General features: G+C 48.2%; 10 protein-coding genes across 10 annotated transcripts; 6 read left to right on the forward strand and 4 right to left on the reverse strand.

Moving 5' to 3' along the window:
- Positions 1–241: 241 nt before the first annotated feature.
- On the forward strand, positions 242–1,850 carry FIESC28_03706 (uncharacterized protein; the record flags this gene model as incomplete). Its single annotated transcript, XM_031157855.1, has 2 exons — positions 242–264; positions 434–1,850. The coding sequence occupies 2 exons, from the start codon at positions 242–244 to the stop codon at positions 1,848–1,850; spliced, it is 1,440 nt and encodes a 479-aa protein (XP_031018115.1).
- Positions 1,851–2,434: 584 nt separating this feature from the next.
- FIESC28_03707 (uncharacterized protein) lies at positions 2,435–2,976 on the reverse strand (the record flags this gene model as incomplete). The annotated part of the gene is made up of 3 exons (XM_031157856.1): positions 2,435–2,501; positions 2,562–2,712; positions 2,865–2,976. The coding sequence occupies 3 exons, from the start codon at positions 2,974–2,976 to the stop codon at positions 2,435–2,437; spliced, it is 330 nt and encodes a 109-aa protein (XP_031018116.1).
- Positions 2,977–3,967: 991 nt separating this feature from the next.
- FIESC28_03708 (uncharacterized protein) lies at positions 3,968–4,824 on the reverse strand (the record flags this gene model as incomplete). The annotated part of the gene is made up of 2 exons (XM_031157857.1): positions 3,968–4,591; positions 4,642–4,824. The coding sequence occupies 2 exons, from the start codon at positions 4,822–4,824 to the stop codon at positions 3,968–3,970; spliced, it is 807 nt and encodes a 268-aa protein (XP_031018117.1).
- A 1,054-nt stretch (positions 4,825–5,878) lies between these two features.
- FIESC28_03709 (uncharacterized protein) lies at positions 5,879–8,246 on the forward strand (the record flags this gene model as incomplete). The annotated part of the gene is made up of 6 exons (XM_031157858.1): positions 5,879–5,956; positions 6,077–6,171; positions 6,224–6,895; positions 6,944–7,205; positions 7,254–7,782; positions 7,831–8,246. The coding sequence occupies 6 exons, from the start codon at positions 5,879–5,881 to the stop codon at positions 8,244–8,246; spliced, it is 2,052 nt and encodes a 683-aa protein (XP_031018118.1).
- A 311-nt stretch (positions 8,247–8,557) lies between these two features.
- Positions 8,558–10,023, reverse strand: FIESC28_03710 (uncharacterized protein; the record flags this gene model as incomplete). Its single annotated transcript, XM_031157859.1, has 3 exons — positions 8,558–8,639; positions 8,744–9,700; positions 9,761–10,023. The coding sequence occupies 3 exons, from the start codon at positions 10,021–10,023 to the stop codon at positions 8,558–8,560; spliced, it is 1,302 nt and encodes a 433-aa protein (XP_031018119.1).
- A 561-nt stretch (positions 10,024–10,584) lies between these two features.
- Positions 10,585–15,221, forward strand: FIESC28_03711 (uncharacterized protein; the record flags this gene model as incomplete). The annotated part of the gene is made up of 5 exons (XM_031157860.1): positions 10,585–11,106; positions 11,161–11,723; positions 13,117–13,857; positions 13,908–14,194; positions 14,251–15,221. The coding sequence occupies 5 exons, from the start codon at positions 10,585–10,587 to the stop codon at positions 15,219–15,221; spliced, it is 3,084 nt and encodes a 1,027-aa protein (XP_031018120.1).
- Positions 15,222–17,187: 1,966 nt separating this feature from the next.
- FIESC28_03712 (uncharacterized protein) lies at positions 17,188–19,125 on the forward strand (the record flags this gene model as incomplete). The annotated part of the gene is made up of 6 exons (XM_031157861.1): positions 17,188–17,679; positions 17,733–17,782; positions 17,827–17,977; positions 18,045–18,539; positions 18,630–18,944; positions 19,006–19,125. The coding sequence occupies 6 exons, from the start codon at positions 17,188–17,190 to the stop codon at positions 19,123–19,125; spliced, it is 1,623 nt and encodes a 540-aa protein (XP_031018121.1).
- A 1,355-nt stretch (positions 19,126–20,480) lies between these two features.
- On the forward strand, positions 20,481–22,448 carry FIESC28_03713 (uncharacterized protein; the record flags this gene model as incomplete). Its single annotated transcript, XM_031157862.1, has 2 exons — positions 20,481–20,774; positions 20,835–22,448. The coding sequence occupies 2 exons, from the start codon at positions 20,481–20,483 to the stop codon at positions 22,446–22,448; spliced, it is 1,908 nt and encodes a 635-aa protein (XP_031018122.1).
- Positions 22,449–23,284: 836 nt separating this feature from the next.
- On the forward strand, positions 23,285–23,818 carry FIESC28_03714 (uncharacterized protein; the record flags this gene model as incomplete). The annotated part of the gene is made up of 2 exons (XM_031157863.1): positions 23,285–23,585; positions 23,640–23,818. The coding sequence occupies 2 exons, from the start codon at positions 23,285–23,287 to the stop codon at positions 23,816–23,818; spliced, it is 480 nt and encodes a 159-aa protein (XP_031018123.1).
- Positions 23,819–23,988: 170 nt separating this feature from the next.
- FIESC28_03715 (uncharacterized protein) lies at positions 23,989–24,468 on the reverse strand (the record flags this gene model as incomplete). The annotated part of the gene is made up of 4 exons (XM_031157864.1): positions 23,989–24,072; positions 24,133–24,207; positions 24,256–24,327; positions 24,439–24,468. 4 exons carry the CDS (start codon positions 24,466–24,468, stop codon positions 23,989–23,991), a joined length of 261 nt encoding a protein of 86 aa, XP_031018124.1.
- Between the last annotated feature and the right edge of the window lie 164 nt (positions 24,469–24,632).

Below are 24,632 nucleotides of genomic sequence, written 5' to 3' on the forward strand. Positions count from 1 at the left end.
GAGCATGAGATTTAATAGATCCAGATTATAAGCGAGTAGGGCTATCGATGGAGACTATTTCGGTATATGATGATTATACTCTGTCTGCAAAACAAACACTCGGACGCGACCCGACTTCAGCGGTCAACCACTACGTCCATTGGAAACCCAGCCTTCTGCCTGGGCTGCCGATAGGCGATAACTGACCGCTAAGAATAGCGGCCCGGGCTGTCCGCTAAGCTTTAAGCAGTAACGAGCTGCCATGCGTCTTTCAGACGATCTCAGGTGGGTTCGAATTTTAGATCGTCATATTTCCGCAACAAATATTGAACGTCAATCATTGTCTGGCGCCATTGCGTCTCGAAGGAGCCATGATACGCTCAAGAACCGCCAGGTTGGCCCTTAATACTACCCTTAGAAGACCATGGACATGTCCGCAATGCCTTTCGCGTAGTCGATTCTACTCTCAAAAGATCGAAAAGCGAGAACCGCCCGATCATCGCAAACTCGGCGCCCAACAAGAACTCTTCATCAACTCGATCTACAGCCCTGGCTCTCCCATATTCCTGCCGAATGGTGCACGAATCTTCAACAGGCTTGTCGACTTTCTGCGAAAGCAATACGTGAGATATGGTTTCGAGGAGGTCATCACGCCAACCATTTACAAAAAATCACTATGGGCCAAGTCAGGCCACTTGGAAAACTATGCGGACGATATGTACGCTGTGAGAGGGAACACAGAACCACCACCGCCGCAGCATGATGGATGCTGTGGGAGTCACCAAGAAAACCTGAAGCCAGAAGAGGAAGAGGAGGGAGACTATGGCTTGAAACCTATGAATTGTCCCGGACATTGCCTCATATTCGCTTCAAAACGACATAGTTATCGGGATCTTCCCGTGCGGTATGCCGACTTCAGCCCGTTACACCGTAACGAAGTATCAGGCTCATTGAGTGGACTTACTCGTGTCCGACGTTTCCACCAGGATGATGGACATATCTTTTGCCGTCCTATCCAGGTGGAAGAAGAAATCAAGAAGACACTGGATTTTGTCAAGGTCGTTTACACAGTTCTTCGCTTCGGCGCGAGCTACCGTCTGGCGCTTTCCACTCGGCCCAAAGACCACTACATCGGCACCGAGGAAGAGTGGGATCAGGCCGAGAATGCTTTAAAGCGAGCACTGGACGCATCAGGCATGGAATGGGGTGTCAAGGAAGGAGACGGCGCTTTCTATGGCCCAAAGATTGATATTGTTCTCACGGACTCCGATGGAAAGGAACACCAGACAGCTACTATCCAGCTTGATTTCCAGCTTCCCAAGCGATTCGAACTCGAATATCAAGCACCTGCTCCGGAGTATGAGGCCAGAGGCGAGACAACCGAGGATCCTACCCTTCTCGCTGAGTACGGACCCGTCCGACCTGTTATGGTCCACCGCGCTGTCCTAGGCTCTGTAGAACGCCTCATGGCACTCTTGATCGAGAAATATGATGGAAAGTGGCCTTTCTGGTTAAATCCTCGTCAGGCCATTATCCTCACAGTCAACACCTCCGCCCCTGTCGTGGATTGGGCCGAAAATGTACGTGATGTTCTCCTTGGAAAAAACAAGCAGCTCTATGAACAGCTAGAGAATGGTGTGTTGCCTGGCCCGGAGCATGCTTTTCGACCGACTGGGTTGGCAGTGGACGTGGATACAACTGCTCGACCTCTGGGGGCTAAGATCAAGGAGGCTCGAGGTAACGGTTATAGCCAGATTCTAGTTGTCGGAGAAGACGACGTGAAGAACCAGCAGGTTGCGCTAGGCAAAGAGAGATTATCGCCGGAAGATTTGCGAGACCGGCTAAGAACCATGGTAGAAACATTCGCCTAACATCTATCACGTATCTTTATAATGTAGTAACAAGTGTAAAAGTTATTTATTAAGGCATGGTCATTACCCTCACCAATGTTTCCCTTCCGCTATACTGTAAGTGGAACGCAACTTCAGAACGCTGATTGAAATGCTGTATTAATGTAGTTTGAAACACGGTCGACTCCAAGTTCAAGCACGATCCGAAGCAAAGCTCACCATGCGTCAAGAACTCAAGCTAACAGATTAATTCCCTGACCCTTGATTTTCTAGGAATTGTCGGTGTTGTACTGATTTTTCAGGCTTGATCGGCTGAGTATGTATTCGTCTAGTCGGGCTTGTGCACTGTTTAGGTATCGCTGTTCTACCTGGGTTCGCCAATTCTTCTGGTTTTGGTGGGTTTGCTGCTGATTTGGCTGGTCTCGCTGTCCATGCCAATCCTATTGCTTTTGGCGGGCTCGCTCTAGGTTTTGCAGGTCATTTAGCAACTTCTTTAGCAGGTTCTGCATCATGTTTTGCCGATTTTGCCCATTCTGTTGGTTTTGTTGGTTTTGCAGCTGGGTTTGCGGCATATTTTGCCGCATGTTTTGCAGGTTTTGCCAACTCTATTGGGCTTGCTGGTTTTGCTGGTTCTGCAAAGTCGATAGTCGCTGAAGCTGCTGATACAAATCCCTATATACATTGTCAGCGGGCTGGACCAGTCGAACTAAACCTGATCACACAATCACCTACCGTGTATGTTGCTCATCAACCTGGCCACCGGCGGCTTCTATACGGGCAATCAGCCTTTGCCGCTCTGCAATCTGCTCATGCATGTAGTCCACTGTGCGCTTGAGCACAAGGCCCTCTGATCTCCCCTGTCCTTCCAAGCCGGGCACGAGCTCTGTCAAGCGATCAAAGCCTTCGCGAATCGCTTGACGGCGCTTTTGTTCTTTTCCATAATAATGATAATAATAAGCCAGGGGCCTTAGAGGGAGACATGCAAAACGAAAGAGTCATGCAATAGATAGGGTGTGCGTGTAAGAAACAACATACCAGATGCGATGTGATTCTGCTTCTTTTCCTCTTCAGTGAGCCGGGGTCTCTCGTCTCCAGCGCCGTCGAGGTTGCCAGCTGACGGTGACTTGTTGTTATTGGGAGAAGACATGTCTGCGAGTTTATGGATGTCGGAAGAATAGTGTTCTGTATAGAGTAAAGAAGTGATGACTGTGTTTGTGTTGATGTTGATGTAGATTCCAAACAATAGGTAGGTATGCAAGGGTAAAGTAGTCCCCGACTTTATCATGTGAAAGGCACGACAGACTAAAGGAAGGAGGGACCCTGACCTGGGCAACTAACTCAAAAATGGCATCATCCCGCATCAGCAAGAAGACAGGGACCAATGTTTATCGCAGGTACCTGCCTCACTCGCAGATCAGAACTGCCAGAAATAGAAGGCGCCTTTTACTAGTCAACTTCAGGTACTGCTCAAGCCGCACTGAGGAAGGAACAACTCACAGAGCTGGAAGAAGAGATGCATCTCGGGCTCTGGCATATTTGCCTTCCTCTTTTAACTTCAAGCCCAAGGCCAATCCTTCTTCAATGCTGGAATGAATAGCGACCTCTTCCAGCGAAGTCGAATCTCAACAGGTCAGGTGTACAAGTCACATCAGCCACTGAACTAATGACGATGGACATCTGTTAACAGCTGCAACGCTGTACTCAAGGTGAATTCATCTTTTATTCTATAATTCAAATAGAAGTTGTTCCCTATATTTAATTGTATATGGACGGCAACATTCTCCAATATCTATTGGATACTGACAACAACCTACCTCCACTCTATGTGCTGTTTCAATGGCTCTGACATGAGTCTAAATCCTCCCTAACAGCCCAGTACCGTGCCAAATATAAGTACCTTATATAATATATATCTGTGTCCCGTGAGAACAAGTTTACAATGGATACTGTAGCGTCGTGCATCTTTCGGTATATGATTGAACTTTTGCTGTATCTTCGTATCTCTAAGCCATTGTTACATGTGAACAAGAATCGCAGCCATGTCGTAATTAATCAATGGGTAGTGGCATTGCCTGCGAGCTCGAATTGCATGGAATTTTCGCATCTAGAACTTCCCATCACCGAATTTATATTCTTACTTATTCACTTTCTTCCTCCTCATCATAGTCGTCCTGTTGCTGTTTAAATATGACTTTCTCGGCCATAGCTAGACATTGTCTGACGGGGAGCCCCACAACGTTGTCTACACTTCCTTCAATCTTCTCAACAAGCAGCATACCGCCAATACCTTGGACAGCATAACCACCCGCCTTATCCGCGCCTTCACGAGTCTTGACGTAGGCCTCAATCACATCATCAGGAAGACCCTCACTCTCACTCAGGAAGTACACTTTGGTCTCTTCTGTGTAGCTATCGATCTCATAACCAGGGGCCCTCGCGTCCTCCCGGGGAGCAAGGACCGTGACCGCTGTCAGTACCTTGTGCATTCGCTGGTCACGAAGGTGCTTCAACATGCGAATATGATCGGCTTCACTTCGAGGCTTCTCAAGAATGCGACCATCTTTGGTAACGATAACTGTATCCGCAGCGATAACGAGATCAGGGTCAGGGATAGACTTTAGGTGCACTTCCAAAGCAGTGGTGTAGACATCCATGCACTTCTGATGAGCTGTCGCAGCTACATATTCGAATGGACCCAACGCGACTTTGTCAAGATTCTCAGGCTTGGTAGATGGTAGGATCTCAAGGTTTGTGAGGCCAAACTAAACGATGTGAGAACATATAATGAGACCGGTGAAATGATTGTACGAACCTGCTGTAGCAATGCCTTCCTGCGAGGAGATGCAGATGCAAGAATTACTCGCTTTGAGTTGAGGTGCTGAAGGATAGGGAGATCTAGCGGTAAAGGCCCTTTGCGTACTGGTCTTGGGGCATTGCCTTGACTGGCGGTAGACTTTTCGTAGTCCGGGGGCGGGTCACTCGGTGTATCAGCCATCTTTTTGGTCAGGTTACTGTGAATCTTTATGGTGATGAAGTGAAAGTTGCAGCAGTCATTGAGCTTCCTATCTAAACAATGAGGTCAATGTGGGGTTGAAGAATAGGAGCTTGATGAGCTTAGCAGCTGCCCCACGACCGCCATTTGGGTCCAGCTCTTAGCTCTGTGCCCCTCGTAACAACCTGGTATTCATGATGGCCATAAGTTTTCGGCGTGCATTGCAACGGCCGGTTGACTGGATAAGCGTTTCTGGTTTATCCTACAACATATGGTACCACATAAAACGACGGATTGTGTTCCAATATGTATGCCATGTGGATATTCATTACTATTATTGAACCATCATTAATCTGTTTTCGTTTGAACTGTATCATGATATAGGCAGTCTTGCAAACGACCATAGCGCAGGCGATCACTTGCAGACGATGTCATGGATGTTGTTCTGACGGTTGAGTGCATGAAACCCAATTAACATAAAGACAATGGCAAAGCTTGCATATTTAATAACTGCCACAACAATTCAACTATCATTTATTATTGTGAGGAATAATTCAGCAATTCGTGAGCTTTGGCTCGCGTTTTCTCATAAATGATATTTCTGCCTTGTTGCCTTACTGACCTATCAGGCACGCACATGGTTCAGAGTGCGGGTACCTCCAACATGTACCTCGAAACCTCAGCTGGCAATACTGGCAAGACCCGCAGCATCTACCACCACCTTCAAAAACGACAGCATCGGAGCTTTTTACAAGCGCTGCAAAGACCCCCGATAATCTAGAGCAGTGCGTTATATCGCAAGGTCTCTGGGATATATTTACCAACCGTGCATTATTTAATTCTGGGCCTTGTCAACTGCCCTGTTCTAAGGAACTACCCTGCTTGACGCGATTATTGGACTAGCCAGCACGCGTCAAAATCCACACCAGCGCCGTCGCAACGACCTCGAGCCTGCAGTTTGCGATCTTCAATTGTGCCTCGACGAATTTCTTGGAGCACGTACCGTGTATGGCGATTTTATGCGCGAGTTTAGGCGACCCTATCGATTATAATCATCATGGAAAGCAAACGCAAGGCCAATGGGGCCTCCTCGGCTGAGAACGATGACAGAAGCTCTAAGCGTCGTAGACTTACTGTAAGTTCGGGTATCCTTTCGCAAAGCATCGTATGCGCGCATGCGTCGCAGAACTCAATTCAAAAACGACTTGATGCGCAACGATGCAATGTTCATATTACAGAGACTAACACTAGCTAGAACGATTTTGATCTTTCCAAAGGCGAGACCGCAGAGTCTACAACAGCTTTTGGGTTGTCTTTTCTGGAACACCTTCGGAAAACTGCCGACAAAAGGTATTTGAGCACATCGGACAGCCTTGTTTAGCTGTACTAACCTAATCAACAGTGGCCGTCTAGTCGCAACCAACTTCGAAGAGCTACCTCCCCGCGATGAAAACGATGAATATTACGAAAAGACGCGCATGCCCATCTCGTTATCGATGATCGAGACCAAACTAAACAACGGCGAATTCAAAGATCTCTCCGAGCTAGAGGGTTACTTCAAACGTATGATCAGCAACGCGAAGGAATTCTATTCTCGAAACACTCCAGAATTCGAAGATGCGGAACGAATCAGAAAGGCCGTCAGCAATTACATGACCAAAACGAACCCAGCATATGAAGTTCGTGGTTACCAGGCCTTGCCGACTCCGTTCCCTGATGAAGATGGTGAGGAAGGTGGTGAGGATGATGGCGAGGCCGAGGAGGACGATGAGGATGAAGACAATGAAGACGAGCCTGAAGATGACGAAGAAAAAGAAGACGACGAAGACGATGAGGAAGAAGAAGAGGAAGAAGAGCGGCCATCTCGCAGACGAACCACCATCACCCTCAAGCGAAAGGGCCCCGACCGTACGCCAGCCAGAAGAGCCTCAACAAGAGGTAAAGAGACGCCAAAGCCAGCAGCGCCCGCGGCAAAGCCCGACCACCAGTACGAAAATGTGCCCTACAAGGGCTTGTCTTTCCAGCAAGCACAGGAGAAGCTCGTTGAAGAGCTTATACGTCGTGAAGACCCAGGGTACGTACCCGGTCGAGAGTTGTCTGGACGATTGCTAACTTATTTCAGATATGATGGTCCTTACTTCGAAGCTTTTGTTAATCTACCGCCTCGCACCCTGAAGGAATACTATAAAGTCATCAGCGACCCCATGTCACTCAGAAAGTTGCAGCGGGCAACAAGGGGCATGCATGGTCGAGGTGGTAGCACAGGTATCAGCGATTTCAAGTCCTGGGCTGCTTTTGAGGAGAGAGCAAAACTGCTTTGGACCAATGCCTACTTTTTCAACGAGGAGGGTAGCGAAATCTACACTGTCGCACAAGAACTTGAGGTTTGTAATTGAAGTCATGCGCAGTGACATCGCTAACTCGTTTAACAGGAGTTCTTTTACGAACAATTCAAACAAGCACGGGCTGACGTCCCTGAACCCGCGCAACCAAAGATTAAACTCAAGGTAGGCGGAACCAGTGATACCCCGACACCGGGCCCCAAGAAAATTACCATCCATGTTGGAGGCCAGCGGGATTCTGCAGATTCGCCAGCGCCTGCTCAGCAAAAAGACATGGCAAACGGTCTCAACGTAAACGGTACAACGCGCACTTCTACACCGGCTCTGGCTGTCAACCCCCAGCTGGAAAAGGCCAGAAGTGCTTCTGTCCTCTCTGCTGCTCCATCTCCAAGCCCATCTACACAAGCAGCCACGAAAGAAGAATCCGCCCCTGTCGCATCGCCGGCCGTCGTGCCACAACCACAGAACCCTCAACAAGCAGGCCAGGCTACAACTATGGTTCCTACAGCCGCAACCGGTCCCGTTTTTGCTCCCATTCCTATCGCGCCACCTCAGCCAATAACCAATCCCTTGGTTAACGGTTATATGGACCAGAAACACCCTCGTCGACCCGGTAAAGGTAAGTTGTCGCTGCCTACTTCTATGTGGCCTTCGCTAACGAATTCAGGTGTTGATGATGCTCTCATCGAAACCGTCAAGATGCAAGTTCACCCAACCCTTCAGTCCCACAGCCCTATACTAGCGACGGTCAAGCCAAACCCCAAGGAGATGGAACAGTTTGCTACTGTCAACCTAGCGTCCCATCTCACACGAATCCTTGTCGTTACCGCGATACCCAACCACTTGCAAAACAGACAGTACAGCTTGTGGACATTAGTGAACAAGCAACCTCTCAAGCCCATCCACCATCAAGCTCCTGGCCAGCAGCCCCACGAGCGCGCATTTGAGGCCATGCTGCATCAGGGAATCAATACCATTGAGACACATCTCATTGCCGCTATTCCTCGGGAGGAGCGGGTCCCAGGAGGTCCAGAGGTTGAGCTTGAAGTGTTCACCATCACCGCCAACGTGCTGCGGAACTAGGTGTCTCACATGCGTTTGCCGGGGTATGATAGAATGTTGTTGATTACAGGTACAGGTGTGGCCATGGCACCACCCCCACCCCCTCGTCCTGTTCCTTCGAGTCCAGCTTGGATGTTGAATGCATATGGGGCAGGCCTTCGGTAGTAGTTTTTATGAGTAGGGTACGGAATGGATTGGCATTGGTGTTGCGGGTATATGGATGCATATTTTACTTCATTCGCGGAAGAAACCCAAGGATACAGGGTTATAGGGCGCATATAAATGTTTTCGATACGGCACTTGTTGCACGATCTAGTTGAATCAATCCAATATCAGACATTGATATTCCAGACTCCTATGGTATCTTTAATCAAGTCCCTCCAGGCGCCGCCCATAGCCATGCTCAATTCTTCGCTGTTTTTCATGTAAAATTATGTAGTGGAGATCTAGTTTAACCAGGCGCTGGTCGCTGTCTCAACTGCATTAAATGTTTGAGTCGAGTTTGCACAGCAACATACTGGCGTGTTTTCGGATCGTAGTAGCCTGCAACTAAAACGGCCATGACAGCTGTCTTTCCCTTCAGCTCGACAATACCGTCGACCTTGATGCACCCTCTCGAGGGCACAGTCCTTGTAGGTTTCCAATATCGCAAAAAGGCGAACGCGCCAGCTATGCTGGCAGCTTGGAGACGTGGGTCTAGTTTCGCATCAGGTCCAAATGCAGCACCCAAGATTTCATTGAAAGCGGGTGGGAGTGTTGATGTATGCGCTTTGGGATCGTGCTTGACCACCACTCTAGGGGTTTGCTGTGGCATAGTGCCAGGCAGGCTACCGACTGGCACATGTTGCCACGCAGATTCAGGAGGATCTTGTTCGATTAAACCAATACCTTTTCCAACATCCTGCGCGATCTGTTTTGCCAGAAAGCTCACAAAAGTCCAGCAACCCATTGCAAGAGCCTTGGGGTAGAGAGCTTTAGCGAGGGTGCTGGCGGCGGTCGAATCAATGGGTCGGTCACCCCAAAAGATGCCCTCTTCGTCAATCAAAATTCCAGAGACGTAGTGTATCGGTGGAGGGGCGGGTGGGAATATGATGTCAAGCCAAAATTTCCTTACAGCCACTTCCCCTCCAAGGAGTTTGTTAAAGGCCGGGTTTCTCTCAACACCACGCTTGATCTCATTTGCCAGACCATTCTTAATCTCTTGTAAGAGTTTCTTGTCCTGGCTGACCTTTACAAATGTTTGCCATTCTGGGTCTGAACCACGATAGGGTGGTTGTTTAACTTCCTCCGTCGTGAAGGGAAAGGGAAGGAACACCAACGGCTCATCGGGATCGTGGTTAGCCTCGGCTTCCTCCTTTTCCTTATCAGACAAAGCCTCCCATTCGGCATCAGCCCAATCGAATAGGGGATCGAATACAATAATGCAGAAGATTTGCCAGCACATGTACAGTATGATAACAGTAGACGCGAAACGACTTAACAAAGTGTTAGCACCAGCGTTATCAGTTGCGCTACGTGAGTTTCAAGCAACATACCGGAAGCGAGTATGGCGAATACTCCATTTTAGTTTCCTCCAAAGTTTCTTCTCCTCCGCCGGACTCATATGACTGAATTCGCCATGGTTGGGAGTATTGGGGTTCGCAAAGTATACCGGTATAGTTTGAGGCTCGGGTTTCTTTTTACGCCATGGTAGAAAAGATATCGTTCGGTTTAGAGGTCGAATTTGGTTTGCGAGGAGGATTCGTTGAGTTGGCTGGGCGAGAGTTACTCGTCGCAGAACAGCTTGGCGAGCCAACATATCGCCTTTGCCTTTGCCCGAAGGCGATCAAAGAAAGGGGAGTGCCTTATTGTAAAGAAGAAGAATGCGAAGCTTATCGCTATAAGTAATGAAGTCAACGAATGATACGCATCATGACGATAGTGAAAGAAGTGATCACAACGGCAGAGTTAGAAGCCATGACTGTCCCGCGGTTAGGAGCCCACTATCTGCTACCGACAGTGTGCGTCATGGAAGCACTGTGCTCTGCTGCACCTGCCCCTAGGTACGAAGAGAATGAGAAACAGAGGTTTGAGCGCAAAGCTTAACCTTGAAATATTTATTATAATTAAAATACATACTAATGACTGTGAGAAATCAAATTTGGCTCTAACGCCTGTATTGTTTCAGTAATTGATGCTTGGAACTTGATAGTTGAAATTCTTGGCTGAGACAACAGCACTCTATGCACTGTATGACGGAACAACTCCAGGCCGCAAACCCGACACGTGCATCATCCCCGATTCGCGTTGCCTACCAAGCTTGCGACTCCAAGCTATCTCAGCTGGACCCAGACAACAAGCTTCATCAATCCACATCAAAATGAAGCTCACCATTGGGCTCAGCGCAGCCCTTGCAGGCTTTGCTTCTGCTTCCGACCTCGCCAAAGTTTATATCCTACGAGGATCCCACCATATCGAGCCCACGACGACTCTCACTCCGAGCGAAGCACGCCTCATCATTCACCAGCGTCTCGCCTCCGATGGAGAGGGACCATCATTCCGCGATTTCACCGACTCCGATGATGAGGAGAGAATCATCTCTTTAATGAACAAATATGGCAAGAAGCCCGCGTCATTGTTTTCCGATGACAAGACCGCGACACCGCGCCAGTTGGTTATCAACATCGATGGCATGCCCACGTTCGAATATGAATCGTTCTTCGGCTGGCTTCAGAACACGCAGCCCGACTTTACTATGGATAGGAGCAAGGAGAATGGAGACCATCCTGAAGTTTTCCAGAGCATCATGAAGATGCCCGATTGTCCCCTGAACCGAATCGCCGCTATGGACGGCAGCTGTTTCCGTGGCAATGCTGCTTTTGCGACATACAAAAGATCTCAGGTATTTCAACTGTTCATCTTGCTATTTATACTGCTTATCTAACATTCTGACAAGGACGGCGATCACCCCACTACCCTCCTGAACGAGCTTCCTAAGCTCCAGAAGCTCGCTGAATCAGGCGAGATGGATACCACTTTGGTCTTCCTTCCTCTGTCATCCGACTCCGCTGAGGATCACGACCTTCGACGCCGACAGGCCGAGACCGTCATCTCTTCCATCGAGGAGGTTCACGAAGCGCCTGCCGCTGCCGAGACCTCATCCGCCCCCGAGGTTCCCCGGTTCTCCAAGGTCCCTGCCTCCATGTGCTTCAAGTCTGAGTCTGAGTGCAACAAGAGAACTGGCAACTGCTCAGGCCATGGCAACTGTCAAAGCAGGTACGGTAAGGGCGATGATGCTTGCTTCTCTTGCCACTGCCTTAGCACCAAGTCCAAGAGCGGCAGCGTCACGCACTGGGCTGGCGGTGCTTGCTCCAAGCAGGACATTAGTGTTCAGTTCTGGCTCTTTGCCGGCTTTACCATCTCTCTCCTTACCATCTTGTACCTGGCCATTGGCATGCTCTTCAGCGTTGGCGAGGAGAAGCTGCCTGGAGTCATTGGTGCTGGTGTTTCGAGATCCAAGTAAGACATTGAGAAGAAATACAGAAGGAATTATGGGAACTGTCGGGCTTCTGGAGTTGTGTAAGCCGACCGAGGGAGTTTTCACAACGTAATGACTCCAGGACGGCATGTATCATCATATGGTGTATTTGACATACGGGCGTACAAAGGCTAGGAGCTTGTATCAGGTGCCTCGATAAGGGGCTTCTTTTGTTAGAATGCGTTTCAATCTTTTCTGGGCAGTCACTAAGTAGCAGAGCATGCAGTCATTCAACTTACGATTGTTTTTTTGTTCCAACCTGTGATTGTTTCCTCTGATATCATTATGAAGAATGTCAGGTCTATGACAGCCTGTACCAAGTGTCCCGGGTTTCGGGGAAAACATCTAATAACTTCTTTCACTTCGCCTTCGTCAAACCCATACCTGTAACAGGATTTATGGTGCTGGTTGCTAGGTTGGATGATATATGTTTTGTGAATGATTGGCGTTGATAGAGTCTGCTTACATACGTCGTCTTGCAATGCGAAACAGCTTCTGATTTGTTGAACATGATTGACTACTCTGAGAATGATATACTATGGTTGTCGACTATAAACAAGACAATCACGAATAGCTGAACCTGAACTGGTTATCATAGGTCGATTGGTTACCAGTAAGGACGGCGTATAGTAAAAGGCCCGACCCATGCCCCGACCCCCTTTAGACCCACCCAAATCGGACTTTCCGCGCAGTTCTCCTGATTTGACGTCGTTTCATAAAAATAGCCCAGCTTAGTTATCTCTCTGCGCATACCGCATACCCTATTTAACGAAGCCGGACCTCTTTTTATAAGATCTCCAAAAAGTCCGCCGGACTTGTTCACCTGTTTTTGCAAGGTCCACCGCTCTTTCTTTTTGCTGCACGCTCTTTATGCAACCGCAGATCTTATCTCGATCGATCTATCATGTCGAGTGTTGAGAATCACACTCACAGACCCAAACCCGCGACGGCTAAATGGGGTGCTGCTTGTGCGCAGTGTTCTACGGCAAAAGCCAAGTGTATACGCTCAAACACTTCTCCTGGAGCCAAATGCGATAGGTATTTCAACTCAACCCTTTTTACTTTCTTATTTTCTGGTGGCGTGGTTCTTTCGTTTCACGGAGTCCCGAGGAGACCGAATATCCGGAGGTCCATTCGCCGGGTCCGCCGGGGCTCAAACCGGAAGCTCTCCATAATTATCCGGGGCTATGGCATAAATGGGACTGACACATGCATTGCATAGATGTGAAAGATTGGTCAAGAATTGTACTGAACAGGTCCATCGACCGAGGAAAAAGAGAACAGTCAAACCCTCGTAAGTCGCCCCAGTACCCACTGTCAACAACTTATAGTATACTGCATCACAATAGACTATCACTAACACAACCCAATTAGTCGAACTGCTCAAATAGAAGAAAGACTCAATGGATTGGTTAATCTTCTGAAAGCAGGTGGCTTGACCAGTGCCGACCTAGCAACAGATACCACCTGCATCCCGACCGAGGTAGACCCTCATGTTGTTGACCAAGAAAAGCCTTCCTCAAAGGAAAGCCAGCCTTCTTTTCCATCCAGCACTGAAGGGTGGTCAATTCCTGATACCTACAACTCTTATGCCCCTCCGCAATGTATCTGCAGGCAGACCAGTGGAGATGCTCCCCCTCCTCCTGCTTCAGACCAAGAGCTTCTCAACATCTACCGAAAGGAGTTACAGACTTTGAACCCCTTCGTCATCGTACCAAACGGTGTCACGGCAGCAAAGCTTCGAGAGACCCGACCGTTTCTCATGGCCTCGATCCGCATGGTCGCATCGCTTCGCAGTCTGAGGTCGATGAGAGCTCAGATGTATCATCTGATGAAGCATGTCGCAGATCACATGCTCATCCGATCGGAGCGGTCACTGGACCTACTATTGGGAATCATTGTTATAGTTGCGTGGTATCAGTATCACTGCTTCATGCATGCCCAACTTCACAATCTGATTGCCTTGGCCACCACGCTTGTGGGAGAGCTGGGTTTGAACCGCAGTCCGACCGTTCTTGAGCGAACCAGCTTGATGGTCGTGATACCGTTCCAGCCCAAAGCACGCACGAACGAAGAGAGGAGAGCGTTGCTGGGAGTGTGGTACTTATCATCATCGTGAGTTTCACGCTGTCATCTGTCAAGAACCGTAGCTAACTTGTTTCTAGGATGGCACTCGGGTTTCAGCGATTCGAGTCTATGCGTTATACCAAGTACATCCAAACATGTCTATCAGTGCTAGAACAAGAAAGAGAATATGAGACAGATACGCGGCTTGTTGCACTCGTTCGAATCCAACACTTGACAGAGCGTATCTCACAACTCAATGCCCCCGATGATCCCACCGAGGAAGTTCTCGGTCTTCCAACGGCACCCATGTCAGCCTATGTTTCTGCGTTTCACACCGAGCTTGACAGGATACGGCTCAGTCTACCTCACGATCTTCAAAATGATAGTAAGTGCTCTATCAGCTAGATCCCTACCACTACCTTACTAATGTGGTTTACTCAGATGTAATAAAGGTCTTTCTTAACACAGCTATGCTCCGTTTATATGAGCCCCCTTTACTTGACACTGCTCGTATAATTCAGATGTCAGAGTCCTTAACTTCTCCCGCATTAGGATCCGCATCCGCACTTGACATCTTCTACCAATCAAGAAACGCTTTGAAGCAGTTCTTTGATCATTGGCTATCGATACCGATTTCGGAGTACCACCGCCAGACCACACCCATCGCTGCCCAGCTGATCTACGGCATGACGATGCTGGGGCGTTGGACTAAGTTCACAGCCCAGATTCCATTAACGAGACCTCCAATGCCAATGCCTGAAGATACCAGCGCACCAAATCCAAATGTGGAATTGTACCAAGCAGACTCGGACTACGCGGCGAGTGTCAGCTCCGCACATGCAACACCTTCAGTCACGACGCCCAGTGCACATGGGGCCAACTCTCAAGGAGCCAGCCCCATCTTTCTTCGGGAGGGTACAGACCCAAGGTTACCCTCTGCAGTGGCTGCCTTACGGTCTCAGATACAGACCCAGCCTGGACTCTACTTAGATGTCACGGGGATATTATCAGGCATATACTCCAAGTTCGAAAAGGCCAACGCATCGTTCCAAGCGTCGTCAGCTGAGCCTGGTAGCTCAGACCACAATCTCTGGAGTATGAGTGCTATCAAAGTCAGGATCACAAGAGCGAAGCTGGAACGATGGGTAGAGATTGTCTCATCTGGAACCGAGGCGGTCAAGATTCAAGGTGCCGATCGGAGAGACACAGAGATGGAGGACTGCAGTACAAGCGATATCGCAAGGCCTGTAGCGCCAGCTGGTAACGACATGCAGATGGATGGATTTGGAGTGCCCGAGTGGAATGAGATACCATGGAGTCCAGAGATGCTTCAGGGGGTTGACCCTTCGATATGGTTTGATGGCTATTTGGACTGGGGAGCCGTTATGAGCTCTATGGGGAACGTTGAGTGACGAATAAATAGATATGTTGTCCGCGAAGAACGTCCGCGAGGAATCTAAGCACCGTCCCGTTGATGCAAAGGTTATAAGGCTGGTCGCCATAGTCGGACTTGCAGCACAACTGCCGCAGGAGCGTGTGCCTGCATAGGCCACCGAGAGGCGTTGTTGACGTAGAACAAACATCCACATTAGCCTATAGAGAGTTTCAATGGTTATCATTTGGGCCTAGTCGTTTTGAAACTGACAGGCCATGACGCACCGGCTCGGTTGACTGCAGTGAGTTGCCCTTTTGTAATTCTCATCTTCCACAACGTAGCACTTGGACGCTGTTTCTCCAATATACTACCTTGCTATGAAATTACATCATATATGTGTAGTATCTGTAGAACAAGACTAGGGTCGACCCCAGGCCCAGGTGACACGAAACTGCCGCCGTTTACTATCTTATCCATGAGATATCTGCAGGTACACTACCACAACACGGTAACACAGCACTCAACTTCACGACTGACTGTTGGCCTTGTAATCGGCAAAGATGTTAATGAACCATGTGAGCTTCTTAGACTAGTCGATAATGTGAGAACCTCGGCGGATCTAGAAAATGTGTATCACCCTCACCGCTCGCCGAGAGTGGCTACCCATTACTGCATGAGGCCTGTGGCTGCGCTGGTGAGTGAATGGTCGACCTGCGACAGGGTGACTTGAAAGTGACACTACTATCTTGTAACATGCTAACTCAAACTAGCACTAGGACATCGCGAGACAAATGAAGTATCCAGAACATTTTTTTTTTAAATTATTGTGTGAGTCAAGTCAGTTGATTGCTGGGCTACAACCTAATATCCAAGCCATGGCTGCCATGCATCTGCCGGCATATAGCCAACCAAGAGGGAAGATGACGATCGATGAGTTGGTACCTTATTAAGTTGCCTTACCGTCCCTCATCCAACCATTGAGGCTGGCGAACCACACAAGAAAAATACGGGAAAGAGCGAAAAAGAAGAGAACAGCGACAATGAGATCATCCACGGCAACTCAATTGCAGGTATGGGCTGCCGAGCTGAACTTGGTCACGGTCATCAGACCACCCTACAGCGGAGGGATGTTATCGAGGCTGACCGAAATGCCAAAAGGCAACAGACGACAATTTTGTTGAAGCAATTGCGGCGGAAGAAAAGGCAGACAATTGTGCAAACAATCACAATTGTCCTGAGAACCATCATCGGGTGACACCTCTGAGGCCATCCAGAGCATCAAGCTCTCGCGGTACGCCTTTTCCCGGCGACTACTCTTGGGTATCCTATACGCCAAAGAACTGATGGTTTCAAAGTTGCTACGCCTCTCTTATATCCTGGACTTCCAATAATCGAGACACCACCGGGGCGACGGAAGGTCGTTTGGGTCTGGGTTTGTGTAAGTAAAGAGGAAGAAAGAAATAGAGGGCAAAAGTGCACATTCGAGACCCAAGACTCGGCTAAAAGTTCCGAGTCGTGGTGAAATAGCACACACCTCTGATGACATATAAGGCAGCTTCTGACAGTTTCATAGTGTGTGTGTGGTTACGGGGGTATGAAAGTGTCAGTTGACCCATGCCCAAATTGTTGCAGTCCTCGGTGTCCCAACTGCGATACTCGGCGCATCAACACACGCTCCCACCAACAACACTTCGAAACGAAGGCTGATCTACCACTGGCTCTGCAACTTCGTCTGCCTGCAGGTAAGATCTTGGTTGGGATTGTTACGGGAGAAGAAGAAGACGAGGAAGGAAGGACTGGACAAGATGGTTGCCAGATTCCTCATATGTAATGACCTACAAAGCTACCTACCTACCTATCTATCTATCTCCCCCATTGTCATGGATCTAACTTGTTCCTTCCTTATGAAACGAAGGACTCATCATATAGTCACATTCGAGGAAAGAACTGACTGAACCAGCTTCCAGTGTGGCAACTCACAAGTCTGAAGCCCCCATCAAGCCATGCCATTTCTTAGACGGAACACAGCACCACCGCCAACCTTACCGGTGCACAATGGCCCTTCTCGTGTCGCATCATGTCTTGAATGGATGACCACAGCAAGTTCTGTCATATTCACTGAACGAGACGAATGGAAAAAAGAATGGAAGATGGTCAAGTACTCAGCCTCAGAACACAACAAACCCTTCATCAAAATTCTGGGGGAGAGGAGTGGGTGCAACTGTCAAGATGAAGAAATCTCAAATTTTATGGATCAGCGTTCATCGCCTCGCGGAGAATTTGAAACACAGCGTGTTGAAGCGTTCTGTCAGGGTGCTGGTCAGCTCCTTGGCCTTGAGGTTCCAACCCGGGACCAACAGCCGGTGAATGTTGAGGAACCTAGAGCGTGGGTGTCGGATCGAAACTACTGGCTTCTTAAAGATGACCCAGCAGAGACCTCTCGATATGGGAATGTATTAGGGCGCATTGATCTCTACAATGTCCTGCGAAAAGAGGTGTGTACTATCTCTTCTATCGGCAGAGGATACCTACATCTAACACATCATAGCGATATCGTGAGAGTCCATCAGGAGAGATGGTTGGGCCCATTCGACATCTGTAAGCTGCCTAAAATGGATATTGATATACCTTAATTCTAACAGATATTTTGAAAGGTTTGTTAGCAATCCTGATGGTGCGAGTGTACTGGCAATTTTGAAAACTGCAAACGCATTCCAAGTTGCTGCTCTTCAGGATCTTCTTGCTAATTACATAACAACTGACCCAAACCCAAGCATTTCGCTGGAAGTCTCTGTAAGTTACCGAGAAAAGACAGCCCACACCAAATTCCAGAACGCTAATAAAGCTTTGATACACTCAGGACCTGTGGAATACAAGTTATGTTATCAGCTTTACATTACCTTTCTACGCAATTGGTCTTAGTGGAAGAGAAGACAAGCGCACTCTTCATGGCAAGAAGCTGTTCCGCACACACTTTGACTTGGAGTCCTTTAGCAAAGAGGAACTGCGTTCGATCCTAACCGACACGGAAGACTTGGCACCAGAAGAAAAACTACTTCTACACCAAGGAGTGTATTCGTTCTCGGCGACTGGGGTGACTGAAGAGCATTGGACGGCATATTGCTTTGATGACGAATTCTTTGAAAGTGAACCACGAATCTTGGGGGACGAGGAAGAAACCCAAAGCCCAGAAGAGTGTGTTGACCCTATTATGGTCGAGGTCGATGTGAGAGATACGGCGAGCCAGTGGCGTCCAAGGCAGTATTCTCTTGTTGCTTTAGCCAAACGGATCGATAAGGTACATGGGCATCATACCCTTGTCCACGAAGTCTTCAGACATAGTCTGGATTCCTATGTAAGTCATCTGTGCAACACATATATTAGGCTTGGGTCCCGTCCATTTGTCGAGAAACAATTAACTTATGTTTGACTAACATGAAAGCAGACACGCAGTATCAGAGACAACTCCAACAGAACTCTCAACCACTCGAACGAACAAGCCTTGAAAATATACCCTGATTTACTGAGCAGGGTGATATCCTACAATAATAAGAACATCAAAGAGGTTGAAAGCTTTCTGGATGAAGGTATTCAGTTGGATCAAGCTGGTGTACCTCAAGGGATGCTCTGGCGGAGTTTACGCAGCGATATTCAAGCTCTAAAGGCTCTGCGTGCAATCACGAAGAATTTGAAAAAGCTGAAACGTGTTGGTGATAAACTGGAAGAAATCCAAAGATCATTCAAAGGACTCAGGCATGAGGTGAGTTATCCTCTACAGCCCTATTGAAACCCATTTATCTGTTCACTATAATTGACACCAGTCTACAGAGACAGCTCGACTGTGCAGATCAACAGAGAACCAGGGACGAAAGAGCAAAGGAGCTCGTCGTCGCTACGGTTGCAAGTTCGCCCCCTTGGCCCCTAGACAAAGGCAAAACTAATCTATAACAGGTATTTGCTGTTCTGACCCTCGTTGCGGAAGTATACAGCGGTAAGCCACAGAAAGGAGACGAAGCATCATGGCCTGGATATATCTTTCTTGTGGCATCGTTCTCGTTCATATGTATAGCAGGTATCCTGTATCTGCTGCGACTACATATTGCTCAATCTATGGAGAAGGCAAAAGGATTTATCAAGACCAAGAGATCAGCTCTACGACATAGCCAAGTGGTTGTCAGGTTGATACAGTTTGCTTGTCATGTCTGGTACTCCGGACTCATGTTTTTGTTTCGGATTTTGAAAAGGCGTCGGAGAAGAGACGAACCAGTACTACCTAGATAAGGGCTGAAGGGACCTTACAGTCGATTAATTTGAAGATATCTTGACTTTCTGTGCATAAGCTCTACCTTCCGCTCCTCAAAGGCCAATTGCATAACTTGGTAGCTAAAGTGACGATAATAGGTTCTATACTCAACTGCAACGAGCTTCTTACCTATGCTATGAAGATGATCCAATCACAGTCACTGAAGGCAGACTACACAAGAGAGCGCTTACAAGCTTCCTTAGAAGACAAGTCTAAGGCTTTGCGAGAGTTTGTCACAGGCCTGAAAGGAAACCGAGGGAAACACTGAAGGGATAGTGATCGCGAGTTGCTACCTAACAGAAGCCTGTGTAACTATTGGGCCACCAGCATTAGAGTGTTGTTCATCATTTGATCTTCATTGAATGTGGTCATTCCATCTTGAAAAAGAGGCAACTACGAGTTGCGGAACAGAAGCCCTTTCGAGAATCTGACGGGGGTCTGAGGGTTGCATGAAGGCCTCAAAACGCATGCCAACGAGGCTCTGTAACTCACTTCTGGTTGCCTTTTTGTTCTTCATCACATGCATCGAAACATTCGGAAGGACCGAGTTTCTGGAATTTGGGCATCAACTCTGGAGATGATCATATACGAAATATGACACGTCTTGCGACGTCAATGGCGCGCTGCTGGAGTGATTCTTGAATGCAGCCTGAAAGCTGCCTGCCTCCATCGCGGGGTGTGTCCTACACCACCTTCACTCCAACTGGTGAGTTATAGCCAATTGCTCGCTGACAGCCTCAGCTGGGAGAGATTCTGGGTGGGTGACAACTCATCTCGCATCTCCATGGCATTGATCACTATAAGCAAATCATAGAGCGAAATTTATTTATGAGGCTGTAGAGTCATATGCCTTAATGCCCGACTGCTCCCATGATTGTACTTCATATGGTGTTGGCCGCTCCTTCCTTCTAATTCAACAGGCTATTTCAACGAGGCAACAACCATCTGACTCACTTCCTTCTTTCCTCAACACCATCACAAAACATCGTGGCTATGGCAGTGACTACTTGCTCCGTTAGCGGAATTGAGAACCTGCTCGATAAAGCAGGACTGCACACGCCCATACCGGAATACCCCGGTGCCGATATCGTGCACAACCCTCAAGACATCTTCCGAGTCTACCTCGCCGACACCATCCAGAAGCTCACTGATTGCGATAGGCAGATTGCCTATGATGCTATACAAACTTCCAACGTTACGGGGATGGGGGACCTCGTAGTTGTTGCTCCGAGGCTGAGGATCCAAAACACCAATCATGAGGAGCTTGCCAAGGACCTTCTTCAAAGGGTACGATAAACTGAGGCTATCTAAGAAAAGGAAAGAATACTGACATGGCATGTGGTTTAGCTACCAAGAGATCCCCCCTTCGGGTGCCCTATTCGGGACGGCATTCGTCTTCAAGTCTTCTTCTCACCAAATACGTTGTCTCGACTTCTACTATCCTATATCAGCGACAGAAATGTCTCTTACGGCTATGATACATCCCTGGGACTTGTTGATCCTGCGGCGTCTGATAGCCGAAAGAAGAAGGTCATCGTGGAATACTCATCCCCAAACATGGCAAGTGAGTTCCAGGTATCTCACTTGCGCAGCACATTACTAGGCACTTATATCGCAAATATACACGCCAGTATGGGCTGGGATGTCGTCAGGATGAATTATCTGGGCGACTGGGGCAAGCAGATTGGCCTTCTCGCTGCAGGCTGGCAAAGGTTTGGCTCTGAAGAAGAGTTTGCGAATCAGCCCCTTCGTCACCTACTCCAAGTCAACCACAAAATCGAAGAGCTTTTCAAGCCAGAAGTGGAGAATTGTAAGGCCATGAAAGCAAAGGAGGAAGATGTTACGGAGCTTGAATCATCAGGTTTGTATGGTGAACGCGATGACTTCTTCAAGAAGATGGAGGACAGAGAGCCAGAAGCTATTTCATTGTGGCAACGCTTTCGAGACGCGACCGTCAAGGACTTAACGGACTCGTATGCACAACTCGGAGTAACCTTTGACGAGTACTCTGGGGAGTCACAGGTTACCCCAGAATCCATCGAGGAGGTAGAAAAAGCTTTGAAAGAGAACGGCGTCTACGAAGAGCACGAAAATTCCTGGCAAATCGACTTCTCGAAACACGAGGCAAAGGGGTTGTCTGTGGCGGTATTACGTTACAGAAATGGAACTACATCATACCTTCTTCGCGACGTTGCTGCAGTGCTTGACCGATTCAAGACACACGCGTTCGACAAAATGATCTATGTTGCGGCGATGGAGCAAGAGATGCACTTCAACCGAGTAATCAAGACCCTCAAGCTCATGGGAAGGCAAGACCTAGCAGATCGACTCCAACATACATCCTTCGCTAAGATCAACGGGCTTCCAGAAGAGTTGAAGGGTGCAGCATTGCTGAGTGATTACCTTGACGGCTGTCGGTCTATGGTACAAGCCGACCTTGGAGAGGAAGAAGAGGAAGTGTCTCATGTTGACAACTCGGAGAGGTCAGTGGACCTACTTGGGCTTGCCGGACTCTTTATCCAGGACCAATATCACAAGCGCAATACGACTTACACCAGCGATGCAAAAAGGATGGTGCCCCTAGAAGGAGAGACAGGGGCAGCTATTCAGAACTGCTATGCGAGACTTTCGGAGAAGATTGGGTCGGAGCCAACCAATTTCAATTATACCAGTTTGGATTATACATCCCTGGAATCGGAAGACTATGCTGAACTTCTTCGCATATTGTTGCAATACCCAGACGCAGCACATGGTTCTTTCAGAACCCTCGAGCCCTCATTCATAGTCGTGTACTTACTACGACTAGTCGATCAACTGATAACTACGCTTGATGACGACGATGAAAAAGATTGGACTGGACAGGAATCTGCTGGTGAAGCAAGGCTTGCACTCTTTGAGAACGCAAGGCAAGTGTTCAATAACGCACTGAAGCTTTTAGGCGTTACTCCTTGGAGTCAGTAACGCTGCTTGCCGCCTTAGTTAGTTGATATGGTGTTTGGCAGTACTCTATCTCTTCTTTGTTGCAGGCTGCAATACTTGCATGTTTGGGGGATGCTGGCGTTACTAACATGTATTTTCACTTGAACGACCAATCTTCAGTGTGGTATGTTCAATCTTTCTCACGCGTCCTCGGATGCCAGCAGTCATGATAGCGCTCCGGAGAAAGTTCGTATGGATATATGGTCGTCTTTCGTCTTTTGTGCTGGTGTGTCATCGGGCGTATCTATCCAGACTGATCTGTGGTTTCTGTATTGCAGTTGTTCATCTATTATGTTTCTGCAAATTTATAAGTTCATTACTTATGCGATGGAGAGTTTCAGAAACATAGAACTCAAGGATGAGGGATTTTACTAAACAGTCAAAATATAAAACTTTCTGCAGTGATATAGTACGTTCGTGAAGCATCAGGACAAGTCTTCTACTACTGTGTAAGACTGATGAGAGGCAACTCAATCAACGACCAGTCGTTTAAACATGATAGGGTAGCAATAATACATATCATCTATCTCCAAACCTGTATCTGATCATACGAAAACATCTTATCTGCGATATCAAGAAGACCATCGAAAATGTTGCTGATAGATCGGGAGCGACTGCCTGAATCGTCCTGTTAAATCATGGCTCGGGATAAACGTTCCGGGCTGCACTACCTACACCGTCATCAACCTACTATACCCACGTCAGACTTCCGTTTCGCATCCTGGATATATCTTCACTGAGTCACCCTTCCTTTACAAACAACAACATCAGACTTGAATCAGTAACTTACTTCAACACCACATTTATAAACTCACATCATGGGAGACGGCGCCCCGCAAGATGCCCCGCAGCAGGAGTGGTGGGAGGCTTTCCCTGAGCCTAAAGCCGAATGCCCTCGAACCGATCCAGCCATTATCTCAAAACTCATCGAAGTGAATGCGGCTCTTGGAAAGAACGCCAAGAGAGATTTTCTCTTGGTCGACGTTCGAAGAACAGACTGGGAGGGCGGCACCATTGCTACATCTATCAACCTCCCCGCTCACACGTTCTATCAGACCCGTCCTCAGGTCTATCAACTGGTCAAACAGGCAGGCATAAAGAGAATTATCTTTTATTGTGGTAAGTACTTGATTCTCAGAGAAACTACTGCAACCGTTGACTAATTATGCTCAGGGAGCTGTGGTAGCAGAGGTCCACGATGTGCTGGGTGGATGCAGGACTACCTCGATGAAGTTGAGGAGACTGAGATCAAGGCCGAGATTCTGGTCGGAGGTATCAAGGGGTGGCAGAAGGCGTACGCTGGCCAGCTGATGGACTTTTACGACGAAAAGGCCTGGGAAAAGAAGGAGTAGGGAGAGCACAGTATCAACAGTTGAGGGCATCCTCTCTTGTTGTCTATTAAAGACATGTCCCAAGCAAAGTGTCCACAAGGACGGTGTCTCAATTTTCGACCTTAACGCCAATAATGATCACATAATTTCCATCTTCTCTTTCCGTACTTCCACTGCTTTCAGTAGGGGGATCATCGGTCGCCTCCTCCTCGTCGGTCGTCTCCGCCGATTCGTTCCAACGCTTCGAGCATCACCACTGAGTTACCGCGAATGACCTATCGACATGTTAGCAATTTTTTCTTTAGTGCAAAGCAGGGAAATGTGGGAGAACGTACGATCATGCCAATTCGAACCTTCTCGCCGTTGTCCTTCTCCTCCACCGCCTCGTCGAGAACAATGTTTAGGAAGACCTATCCCTGTTAGTAATGTTTCAATAGAGTCGCAAGGGTGTTCCATACATCGTAGCCGCGGAGGACGCCAATGACCTTTCGGCTGCCGTTCAACTGGACGAACAGTCTCTTGTCGAGGTACTGCAGAAAAGTTAGCAATGAATCTTAGGCAGCAGGTCGCAAGGCTTTAGGCCGATCAGAAGCTGGGGAGTAATCTGACAGCTGTGCGACACAGAAAAGACTGATACTGACCTTCTTGAGCTCAGGTTGCGCGGGTGCCATCTTGAGCTGTCAATATAAAATAGCTTGGATACTGTTTCATGCGACGCGATCGCGGCCTGGAGCTACCGCCTTTCACAGCTGGATGGGAAATTCGACGTCACGTGGAGATAAGATCCCAAAAGTCAGAAATGCACGTCACTTTAATTAGGCGCGTAGCGTCGCGA

This window comes from Fusarium coffeatum (assembly GCF_003316985.1).
Source record: "Fusarium coffeatum strain FIESC_28 chromosome Unknown BRIP53273_contig_77, whole genome shotgun sequence".
NCBI classification, from domain to species: domain Eukaryota; kingdom Fungi; phylum Ascomycota; class Sordariomycetes; order Hypocreales; family Nectriaceae; genus Fusarium; species Fusarium coffeatum.